The sequence below is a fragment of the Bombus affinis genome, chromosome 12, assembly GCF_024516045.1.
Source record: "Bombus affinis isolate iyBomAffi1 chromosome 12, iyBomAffi1.2, whole genome shotgun sequence".
NCBI lineage: Eukaryota > Metazoa > Arthropoda > Insecta > Hymenoptera > Apidae > Bombus > Bombus affinis.
In genome coordinates this window covers 7733260-7745335 of record NC_066355.1, presented here as the reverse complement: position 1 = coordinate 7745335, position 12076 = coordinate 7733260, and the positions used below count along the sequence as shown (strand labels likewise).

The 12076-nt window shown below is 45.5% G+C and overlaps 1 protein-coding gene across 5 annotated transcripts in view; it reads left to right on the top strand.

Moving 5' to 3' along the window:
• The window catches only part of LOC126922562 (transcription factor Sox-2), a 359193-nt gene extending 350631 nt beyond the window's left edge, over window positions 1-8562 (top strand). For 4 of the 5 annotated variants that reach the window (XR_007712835.1, XR_007712832.1, XR_007712825.1 and 1 more), the window contains one exon: window positions 7357-8562. Coding sequence is in view for 1 of the 5 variants with exons in the window: in XM_050735266.1 (XP_050591223.1) it covers window positions 7357-7435 (79 nt within the window). In the remaining 4 variants the exon portion in view is untranslated. The remainder of the gene's footprint in view (window positions 1-7356) is intronic. The other variant, XR_007712829.1, reaches the window with a different exon arrangement.
• The last annotated feature ends 3514 nt before the right edge of the window (window positions 8563-12076 follow it).

The window sequence follows — 12076 nt, the reverse complement described above, 5'->3', positions numbered from 1 at the left end:
GCATAGAGAAAGTATCGATTAGTCTTGATGAACGTTGGCGAAACTGAAAACTTATCGGGGATATCAAAATACAGCGTACATATTCGCACGATATCGTTACATGTTGCGCAAGTATTGTTGCGGTAGACGAAAAAGGTGAAAAATGAATGGAGAAAGCGCAAGAGGAACGCCTCGGAGCGAAGCTGCTTGTCAATCAACCCTCTCTCCCTTGCCAAATTACTGTCAAACGCAATTAGAATTGACATGGTGAGCCGAGGCTAAACCAGAATCGCGAGGCAAACCCTCGTTAACGATTTCAACCCTGAGGCCCATCCTCGGTCGCTATTTTCTCTTCCGCCACTAATTAATACACCTCTCTCACGCGTGCGTCAATTTTACTGTTTCGCTTTGCTCCGAACCCTCTTTCGCTAACCTTTGCTCTCTATCAAGCTAGAAGCTTGGAATATCAAATTTTCATAACCGAAAGAAGACCCGATTTTTTAAAGACTGAAAATATCCAAAGAGAGAGAGGGAGAGAGAGAGAGAGAAGGGGCGCATAAATCACGCTTAAGTAAAGCAGAGAAATCATTAGAAAATGATTATATTAATAATCCTCTAAGAAGTGAAATCATCTGAGAAACATTGAACGTAAAGATGGTGTCGCTAAATATCGTAATTTACCAATGTAACGAATAACTGACTGTTCAACTATTCTGCGAAGTATAAGCTTCCAATAAATAATTTGTAACTTCTATATAATTTTCAGGTTGGTTTTGAAATTTTACTATCGCAATCGTCACTGTCGTGTCTGGTTACAGTGGAAATGAAATTTCAAAATCTTTCGTATTACCCATATAATATATTCATTAAAATTTTCTATGAACGTTCAAATATTTTAGCGTAGATCGGTATATTGGACTTTGTAGAAATACGAAATTCTGATCGATTAATCGTCCCCTTGATACGCTAGATTAATCGTCACGTCCCACGTGAAACCAGTAGGTGTCCTAATACTTACAAACAAGAGTGTACGCAAGATTAACGAGTTCCTTTAAAATATTCAGTTTTGCCATGCAAAATTGTATTCAAATTCCAGTTTGGAGGCTCGCAGAGAAGTTGCCGGCCGACAGAGGACAGAGAAATAGAGAAACCAGTCTGCGAGCTGGAAGAATACCGAATGTCGAGTGTTATTAATGCACGTGTCTAACGGCACTCCTGTCCGCGCGGTCGTTTTGCAATCACTGTTGATACTCGACGGTCTGTCGCACCGACACCGAATGGGAAAAAAAACTGTACCCTTCTCTCCATCAAACGCGTTCTACAGCGGCGAACCTAGTCGAAATATGATCGACATTCATTAATCTCGAACGTTCCCATTCACCCCCTCCGTAACGAGTTCACCTTTCGCACAAAGAGTAGCAACCCTCGATGTCGCGGATGCGCGAAGTTAGCGACACGATTAAAGCACGTCTTCGACAATTTCGACGAGCAGAAGAAGCGCCGACCTCCCCTTTGTTCGCGTTATACCCGACTTTATCCGAATTTATTTACGCAATAAAAGTCTATGGACCCAGGAGGATTTCACTCGGCGGAAAAAAGAAAGAGAAAGGAAGAAAATCTCGATCCATTCGTTTCGTTTTCGCGGCACCTCCGCTCTGTTCTTACCACTTTTTTATTCCAATGGAACGATCCAGCACTCGGCGAGGCGATGATATATATTAAAGAGATGCTTTTTGGCAATAAACAATCGCGCGCTGCGACCGCAGGCAGTTAGCAGGAGCATTAGGGTGAATTATTTCGGCCACCCAGCGTAAAAAGTCTCATGAATCACAGGAATCATGGGCTTTTTGCCCTCGCTGGCATAGGATCTTGTTTCTCGTCGTGTGGATGCCCGAAACTACGCATTTCATTTTGTAGACACAAAGATTTCCAGCGTGTTTCACCCACTCGAACAATTTCGCCGATAATAGATACGTAATTGAAAACCATTAGGTATAATGGAAAACAATTAGATACAATGCCGCTCATTAATATTCGGATGCTTTGGTTAATGCCTAGTAACAGTATGCGAATTTTCCCATAGCGTGTAAATTAATGAGAAATTAATAATAATTAAAGGCTTAGCTTATTGCGCTTATTTCCCACCTTGTCAATTTAACCGTAATTTTACGGTAACTGAAATATATCTATACGATAACGTATTACGACAGGCATACATCTGAATAACCTAATGACGAAGCTCTAAGAATGACAGCGATTATAAGGATTATAGGAATCATTCGATTCGCGCATTGAGTCGCAAATATCCTCAAAGGCGACAGCTGCAATTGCGGCAAACGCGAGGGGGTAGTAGCGTGCCCTTACCCTCGACTCGAACACACTCGCGGTAAAAAACAGAGCGCATTTACGAAGACAGAGGAGATGCACACGTACGTGGACACGGTAGCGGGGCCATCGTTCATTCGAATTACCCAGAGACGGTTCTTTTTCATTACGGTAAGAGCCGATTGCATTTTTTTACGTCCCTCTGCGACACAGGGGGTGTCCAATCTGGAGAATCATGTGGAAGGAGGGCCATCTAATCACGTGTTCCTGGCAATCGTGTCCCGCGTCCGCCCTCCATGGCTTCGCGACCCCTCCATCTTGGACACAATCCTGCCAGAGAAAGAGGAGAGAGGCCGACGAAGGGATGTCCCTTCTATTCGAGAACCGTAGGGACACGGCCTCCACCTTCTTTTCCATTCTTTTTACTCTTCCTCCTTCTTCGCCTTCTTCTCTTCTCCTTTTTCTTCTTTCTATCGGCGCAAATCGCCCTTTCACCATTCCGACGGCGCTTCCTCGATCGTGCTTAGCGTAGGCTGTCGTAATTAAGCCGCGATTGAAAATTAATCATCGCGGATCGATTTCGTGTCCCGCGAAACGGTAAAAAGAAGTTCGTCCGCACGAGCCGGTGGCTCAAGGTCTCCTTTGATGTAACCGCGAATCAACCTAACGCGAACCGTTGCTTTCCTCTCGTTCTCGCTATCCTGTCGTGGTAAGCCGCTTACGCTAATTATCTCGTGGTTGGCAAATCATTATTTTTGCGTCCCGCCGAATCGTTTCCCCCTGCTCGCTATCTGCATCGCGGTATACCATCGTCTTCGACCTTCTTGAACTTCGTCTCCGCCTGACCCTTCGAACGTAAGAGGATCATTTCGAAGGTTTACGGAGCGAGCAATAGTCCTCGGAATTATTTGTATCGGTAGTCGCAACCGCGAGAAAGTTCCGATAAATCTGCTTGCAAGATGACGTCGTTCGAACCAGCAAAGAAGCGAACAAAATCAAAGAGATGTATGTTTTATCATCGATGCAATTCGAATGAATTCTAAATTCTCTATCTTGGCTGCGAGTTCAGCTCTTCTTCATTTACCACGTGTATTTAAACGTTGGATGGAGCACGTGGAAGGGACATCAACCTCCTCGCAGACTCACCATTTCCAAGAAAGTTCCTCGCAATTACCGATCAGACCACCGACCGGACCACCAAAGAACAAGACGAAATTAAAAATCCTGCAATCCGCGCTTCCGTGTCCCTCGAGGAAGGAGACGCCAACGGGGATGAAGAAGACTTAAAAATCCCAGGATCCCGGTGCCACTTACCCGGAGCGGAGCACGGGTGCGCCAGCGTAAATTGTCAGCCAGGACAATTCGACGAAATCACCGATCAGCGGAGCTCCTTATTTCGACTGGAAGCGAATGGCCGTCGAACGGTTCACGAGCAAAAGAATTAAAGGCTCGCGCTGGTCAACCAGTTCTTTCTTCCTCTTTTTCTCCTAACCGATTCCCTTGGCGCAGACGGTCGAGGCAAGCAGCCAGCCAACTTCCTCCTCGTTCCTCCTCCCTCCCCCAGCAGGAAATCCCAATAATCCACGATGAGACACAGATTGAGTCTCCCAGAGACGGCGGAGAGAGAGAGAAAAAGAAAAAAAAAAGAAGCGAGCAGGAGAAGCGGTCGACGAGGCAAAGCGAGGCTCGGATAAGAGGGCTGGCGTAACGGGAGAAGAAAATTGGAATCCTTCCGGGACGGAGGATGATAAAATTGCGGATGGCCAGGTGTTACCGTAATCCGGATTGAGACGGACCGTCCGAGAGAGCTACGCGCACATACACCTGCACCACTTTGTACGGAACCCTATACGTTTTCTTGTTCCCGCGTGATTCACGTTCCTTTCTGGCCACGTGGATTAGAATCGTCTCGGTTTCACGAGAAAGAGACGTTCCTGTAACTTCAACGAACGCTACGAAGGGGGTCGCGCTTTGCCAAACTACGCTTCTGGCGGCCGCTGGCTTTGGCTTAAACCAGTTTACACCGTGCTCGGGTTAACTTGCTCCGCTCCTGGAAATTGTGGCTGCGCGTACTGCGGTAGACTAGTTTCACAAGATGAAAACTTTCCAGGAGCTGAATCGAGCGTTTCGATCGATTCCTCGCGTTGCGAGTGGAATTGTACGAAATTTCAGGAAAATTGGCCGAAAAAGTTTCACATAATTCGCGTAATACCTGTAAACTTTGTATCTCTAATTTCATATTCCTTCTCCTCTTTCTTCTTCTTTCAAACTTTCTGCTTTTTTCTTGTCCTACGTCGCTCCGCTTTTCCATACTTCTCATGTTTTTTTGCCCCTCCCCTCTCATTTCATTTTCTTCTTTATTTTCTTCTCTTCCCATGCTATTTCCTACCTATTTTAACTTGTTCCTAATGTAGGCGAAATATTTTTGCGTCTCGTTTGCTTATTCAATGACGCTAAAGGAAAAGAAGACAGTTCGTTGCGATGGTCCCCAGCCTCTTCTCAGATCGTTATCAAAGCAAACTGGTACGAGGCGTGGAACGTTAATTCCAAGGGAACTTACATATTACACTACCGGTACATAAATCCTGGACCCCTTCCACGTGGAGGGGATAGAGAAAAAGGACAGCGATACGCGCGTCGATTTAAAAAGACGCGATCTCATTCGGGCCGCTAACGGGCGGCGATTATTCGGATCCAGCTGCGGAGGACGAGCAAACGGCAGGACAGCGCGAGCAGCGATCGTAATTTGTTTCCAGATCGTATCTTCAAAGTAGGCCCGCGTCGATAGGGGAGGAAGTATTCTCGCGGAACAAACGGTGGAACGTTCTCCAGATGGTTGCACAGGAAATCTAGAAATTCGCGGAAGAATTCCAAAATACGATCCTTGATCGATCCTGTAATCGACAAAGACAGAACGATCATTGATCGAAACTGTATCCTTTTGTCTTTGATTAATCTGTCGTTCGAGATGTCGAAATCGCTGCCTTAAGAAACCAATCGCTGTATCTGAAAATCCGCCATGATGCTGCCTATCCAGAAAGAGATCCTGAAAAGAAGTGGAAATAAATTCGCAATGAAACTGTCCACGAGGCGGTGGACCAGGCAGGCTTGAGCGTGTATGGCCTTTTCGCGAACGAAGCAGCAGGATCAGGACCACGGTCCTGTATCGTATATCGCACATATCGCATCGAAGGATCGGTGTAAGCCGGTAGCAGTCAGTTCTCTCCCCGAGTCCGAAGGCAGCAGCAGCAGCAGCAGCAACACCACCGCCACACTCGATGCGCACAATTAATATCGGGCCGTATCTCTGATCTCTCATTATTACCTGGTGGTTGCCGGTGTGTGAGGGTGTAGCCATTCCCGCAGGAACGAGCCTCTCGAATGTTCAGCCACGGCTGTGTTGGTACCGGCTACCGTACACCCCGGGACACCAGAGTCGGCCATGCATCACCCTAACGAGCCGGGCATCGCGTGCCGATCTGTATTAAGGATTTATAATCCTCCGGACGCAGGAGAACTCCTAATGTCCTGGCTGAGCGGGAGATATTTGCCTATAGGCTCGCACGATCGCGCTGGACGCTTCCTTCGGCCACGGGGAATCACCGTGCGCCCCTCTTCAAACAAATAGGCACACCCACGAAGACTTTTTTATTCCTTTTCTACGATTTTTCGTGTTTCTCCCCCTTTTCGACTTTTTGCTCAGTGGCAGTGTAACGATATTCGATGAAGACGTCTTGCTCCTTCGAACAACGCAATATGAGATTCTTTCGTCGATCGAGTCGCTCGCAGGATCAACGCTCCCGAGATTGATCGTTCGATTTCCGAAGAATTAGACGCTGATACTAAAATTAAGATGTGTTCAGAAAATTGAGCGTGTCTCGGTTATTTGCCGCTTAACTAATTCGATTCGCCGTACGTAAGACGCTGGTTCGACGATATCGATTCGTAAGAGCGAAAAGGACGATGTCGATCATCAACGCCCTACAGACACATTGAGAAACGTCTTCCTCCTTCTCGAGTCTCGGAAAAAGGTTCTTCCGTCGATTCTTCCAACGTCAGGCGATTATTCGATCATCAATTTTTAGGAATGCAACGTACGATCTTCCGATATCCTGTAGAATCTGAAAACGCTCGGCTGGCTAGTACCTTCCGACAGGTAGACTGTCTCTGCCTAAACACATATTAATTAGACTCGCCGCCAGCAGGAAGACATAACTCGTTGAGGGATGAGTGAAGGATGACGTGGTCGCGGTGCAGTTTCCGAGTGTCGTGTTACGTCTAGGTGTGTGCCGTTTCCTCGGCTACCCCACTCGGTCTTGTGGGTCCACGATCGAGGGGCCTGGTGGAGCAGGGAGGATCCGCGGGTGGCCCCAACCCGGCTACGGGATCGTAGGCACCGTACGTGGGCTCGGAAGAAACCGAGCACGACGCTACCGGCGCATTAATAACACTGGTAGCCGGTCATATGTTAAACGTCCACCCTGTTATGCACGCCGCTACTGCCACCGTCGGTGGGTCAGATCCACGGGAGGGGCAGGAAAAAGGAAGGGGGAGAGGGCAGGATGCCGTAGGTACGTTTTACCTACAGCGACGTGCTCCTCCGTGCAACGTGGTCGCGGTGCAGATCACTTTCTACATATCTACCTGCACCCCTCTTCCGCTTTGATTGCAGCCACTTTTTTCCATTTTCGTCGAGACTTTGACTAAAACTTTGTCATCCCTTCGCAGACCAGATATTTCGCTATACGAAGATCGCAGGCGAAGCACGCGATAAGTCACGTTCCTCGCTTCTCATGGGAAAGCAATTTTAGAGTTCAAACATGTTGTCCCGATTCCACGTCGAAACTTCTCTTCGCGTTCGATTCTTCGATTAAATGTTGAAATATATAAATATTTCAACCCCTTTGTGTATTTAATAAATATTAATAACATCGGTTATACGTAAACTTCTCTAAAATACATCGAACTAATAAAAAGAATATAGAACCAAGCTAATATTAGGATACAGAGTAATTAAAGTTTGCAACCGTAGATCGTGATTGTCTGTTCCAGGTACCGATACATGTGGAAGAGGTACGGTGATCAACATCCAAACATCTCTTCCTGGGATTCCTACTATTCGGAGAAATAAAAAACGAAGCCAAGGATACATCCGGTGTATTCGTTCTTCAACGTTGCAGTTGATACGGATGGCCAAGGACGTCTTACGAATTAATCAAACGGTGTTTGACCATCAACGTGTGATTAGTGTCGCTATTATTGTGATCCGTCCAACGAACGAGATCGACGAACAGTTATCATTACCGGGGGATCCACGATTATCATTATCAACGGCGCGGCAAACGAGAGCTGCCGGTTGAATAATTCATATGCCACTCACGACTCGTCCGTTTCTCTTTCTCTCTTCCACTCGCTTTTTTTTTCTTTTTCTTTTCGGTGGGTTCCGCGGCCGCAAATGAGAGAAAGTACGTACAAATGAGAGGCCCGAGACGTCGTGCCGTAGTGACTATACGCATCGTTATAAATCAACCATGTGCGAGGATAAATCGTGATGTTACCACGCTGTTTTGTCGTTCGTTCGCGTTTCCTCTCGCATTGTCTTTCCCGTTTTCCCTCGTCATTCGCGAATCTCGCCGACTTTTTCGTCGAGATAACGACTCTCTCGATACGCGACGCCAAGCCAATTCCAAACAGCGACACTTAAAAAAGAAACAGACCGAGAAATTTGTTCTCGGTCATCTTTCTGTGACGTTCTTTGGATTATTTAAAAGGCCGACGCGTTTTTTCGTTCATAATAAATTTTATAAGCGTGAAAGAATTGTTGACTATCGACAAGAAGCAATTCTTAAAGAAATCGAGAATCTCTCTGTTCGTTAAAATAAGAGTGAGGTCAGAACGTAAAAATTCGAGGACCACGACGCGTTTAAGAAAAAAACTAGTAGCAACTGGGATCTTTCGAGAGAATGGCGTTAAAATAAATTGAAAATTGGAGAAGAAACAGGTAAAATCGGAGAGAACGTGCCTCTGACGGTTTATTTCTGTTCTACCTGCTGGCTTCTTCCCCTTTCTGACGTTTTCTCGTTAATTATTCCAAGCGTGCGCGTATGCCACTGGAATATACGCGATCGTAGATATACGCCCGCGTCTCTTGCGCAGCGTGACGCTCGTTCGTGAAACAGAGACGACTGCACGGCGGAGGAAAAATCGCGATTTTGCGTAGATTGAGACGGTTGGGTGAATAAAGTATCGGCGAAACACGCTTGGTCTTGATTTATTCTCCCCGAGATCCCTTTGGCCTCGACCATTTGCTGTAATTCCCAAGATTTTGAAGACTTTAACCGGAGGAAGGTCTTTCGAAGAGGAGAAAATATTCTCTCCAAGGTAAGTTAGTAATTCGAAGATGCCTAGCTCGGTGTCGGAACTGTCTTAGGCGTGAGCGGGTCAGAAATAATTAATAGTCACGGTCGAATCGCATTTTGGAAGAACGGTGGACATTCCTGGACCCCCCGAGCTCCTTGGATCCAGCAACATAAATAACGGAAGACGGAACCCGCGGTGGGTCCTCACGCACCAGGAGGAGTCCTTAAAATCCGACGTGCTCCTCCCTCGATTAATTGCAGCAGATCCCTCCCCGCCACGATTAACTTCGCCATATTTCCTGGCATTCCTGATACGGTGCATTCTGTTCCGATTGTGCCTCGTTCGTTTTATATTTTTTTACTTTCATCCCTTTTTCCTTTCTTTTTTTTTTTGTCTAATAATCGTACATTAAACTATGCAATAATGCAATAACAAGGAGGTAAAGAGAAAATATCACGATACAGACTATAAATTGGATATAAAATTGATATCAAACAGACACAGAAATGCATGGAGCGCGCAGAGCAAATGTTATTTTTCACCTGACATTGGTAGCATTATCATAGAAGGGGGACAGCTTCCAAGAATTGCCGGAAGTATCGTCGAATGTACCGATGTCTCGGCGTTCTTTGCAGCTGAATGGAGAGCGGAAGTCGGTAAATTTATGTCTGGAATTCGTTTACATGCACGCGCATCCGTTTGGTCGTTTCGAACAGATAAGGAGGAAACCAGAAAGGAAGCTGTCTGCTGACAATAGGAAATTCCATAACGTTTCTCGAAATATTTATCGCGAAACAAAGCAAGATATCACGTATTTTCAATTTAGAGAAAGAATCCTATTTCATCGGAGTTTTTTCCAAGTAATTTTCAAAGAATTCCGATACCAACTACTCTGCCGCTTGTTCCTTAGGAATTTTTCAATATTGTCGTAACATTTCGGTGCAGCAACGAAGCGGATGAGTGCGTGGAAAGTCCGTGTACCAACAGGCGGAAATAAATCGTCGGTGGTTAATAAGCTGACGCGTTGTCTTTCTGATTTATGTAGCCCGACGCCTCCTCTTCGGCCAGTAAATTGCTACACGCATATATGCGTGTACGGCCGGCGTAAACGCGTCCTGTAAGGACAACACGGCGGGGGACATGCGGAACGTGATCAGGACACCGGTATCCTGGAAGCTGTTACGTTGACACGATCCGGTTAGCATCGTAAATAACGGTAGATCGATATCTGATATAAACGTGTATACGTACCGATGACAGTTTTTGATTTAAGGAAATTCTGTCGCACCAATTAACCGTACGCCAATCGTTTATTTCTCGAGCTTCTTCGTTCCGCTGCTTTCTACTGGTTTATTAATAGTTGTTCGATTCGCCATATCTGACAGCGAAATCTATGACTGTATTTGAACGAAATTTCTCCGAATTTCGCGTACGCGTTCCATTTCGATTGTAAATACTTTAACCGCGAACAACAGAGAGACTTTGATTATTAAAACCGATTAACAGACTGGATCGATTATGGGACATTAATGGGACATTTGGAAATGGATCTTTGTAAGAAAAATTGTAATATAAAAATAGAAATGATCTTCTATCGTATGAAAACCGTAGATTTGAATCTATATCGACGATTATACTTGTTAAACCAAAGGAAATAAGAAGATCAACCGGCCTACTCTTCGAACACACAGCGTAATCTATTTTAACCCGGCGCAGACAATCGTTAACCGTGAAATTAATAACTCTCCATATTTCACGGTTTTATCTACACATCCCCCATTTATTAGCTGTGCAAGAAGTCACGGGGTGCATCGGAGGTTAATCAACTTAACGAGTTTGTTGATGGACTACCCCGGTGGACTTCGATAAGTTCGCTAATGGCTCGCACGATGCTCCTTCGCCACGGTCAATTAAGTCTATAGAAACGTTTCCGTATCTTTGAGTCTACGGCAGACTATCTCCGAAGACTTTCCAAGGGTCTACGAAGCCCTACATTAATTGCTTAATTGGCAGTAGCCGAGGATAAGAGTTATCGAGAAGCAACTCTAAAATAGACATCGCTAAAATTATAAGAAAAGTCCACGTGTACGAAAAACAGAACCAACACGAACGAGCCTCGATGTTTGCTACGATCGGTTCAACGATCCACATCCGGGACGTTCTTAAACCAAGAATCCTTACCTTTAATTCTCTATTTGACAATAGCCAAAAACAAGAATTACGAGTAACCTATCCAAAAATAGACACAGCTAGTATCGTATGAAAATTTCGTGAATACGAAACAGAGCAAACAACGAGATCTGATCGCAGTGTATCGATCGTACCATTGATATTCGAGGCCATGAGCCAGCAAACGCGGTGATCAGGCTGGTTCCTCACTGGCACCGAGTCGAAGGTGTCGATAATTGCTTAATTGACGGCGGTCGTCGATAACCATCGGCTGCGAATGGTAACTATAATAAGGTAAGACTCAGGAAATAAAGCGAGAAAGACGTAACCATGAGAACGAAAAGAAGGGATCCACGTCGTCGTATCGATGGCCCCAAAGAGACGAGGTGCGTACACGGCTGACGTGTCTTTTCTCCAAGTGAACAAGGCCTCGTTGTGGAAAGGTGTCTAGAGCAAAGAACCTCGAGATCTCTTTCCTTTTCTTCCCTCTTATTCCGAGTTCCTCGTAGCCTTCGACGTCGATGTCCTTCTTCCCGTTCCTCTCCATCTGTTCTTAGTCGTTCTCCATCTACGTCCTTTCTCGTGTTCCTCGTCTTCCTCGTAGTCGTTATCGTTCACCTTCGTTCTTCGCCGCGCCTCCTCGCTGTATCTGGAGGGGCAACCAGAGAAGAGATATTAGAGATGCCAGATAGCTTTATTAAAGGTGAGACGATGCCAACGAGTCGGTCGCTTTGATCACACGAATTATCGTGACTCCTCCACTCCGTCCTTTGCCTCGCGACGTAACCGCGTCGTGGTCCTATTCGTTTTCTAGCTTGTTTCGTCCAGAAACACGCCGAGTAGGCCTGATTATTTCACGCTGCCTTTTCTTAAGCTCCGAGTACTCGCTTTGACTTCTTGCTTCCATTATCGATGTTCAGATAATCTCGTTATTAGATCACGCGCGTATTTACAAGCACACGGTCGAGATTTCGACTCGTCTTCTAGCGACGTTAGAATTTTGATCATGGTAACGGAGCGTGATCGCGTATCATCCAATATAATTCATTTACATCCTCGTTCATGGGTATCGAATCAATGGAAAATCACTTATCAAATGAAATAAAGATAAATTTGAAAAACAGTACCATCATCTTCCTCTGCTTTTTAATTTATGGAATTGACCAATTTGTCTTCTGACTAATATTCAATCTGCCAATAATACTGTCGACAATTTGCCGTAACAAAATGAATTCTCTTCTTT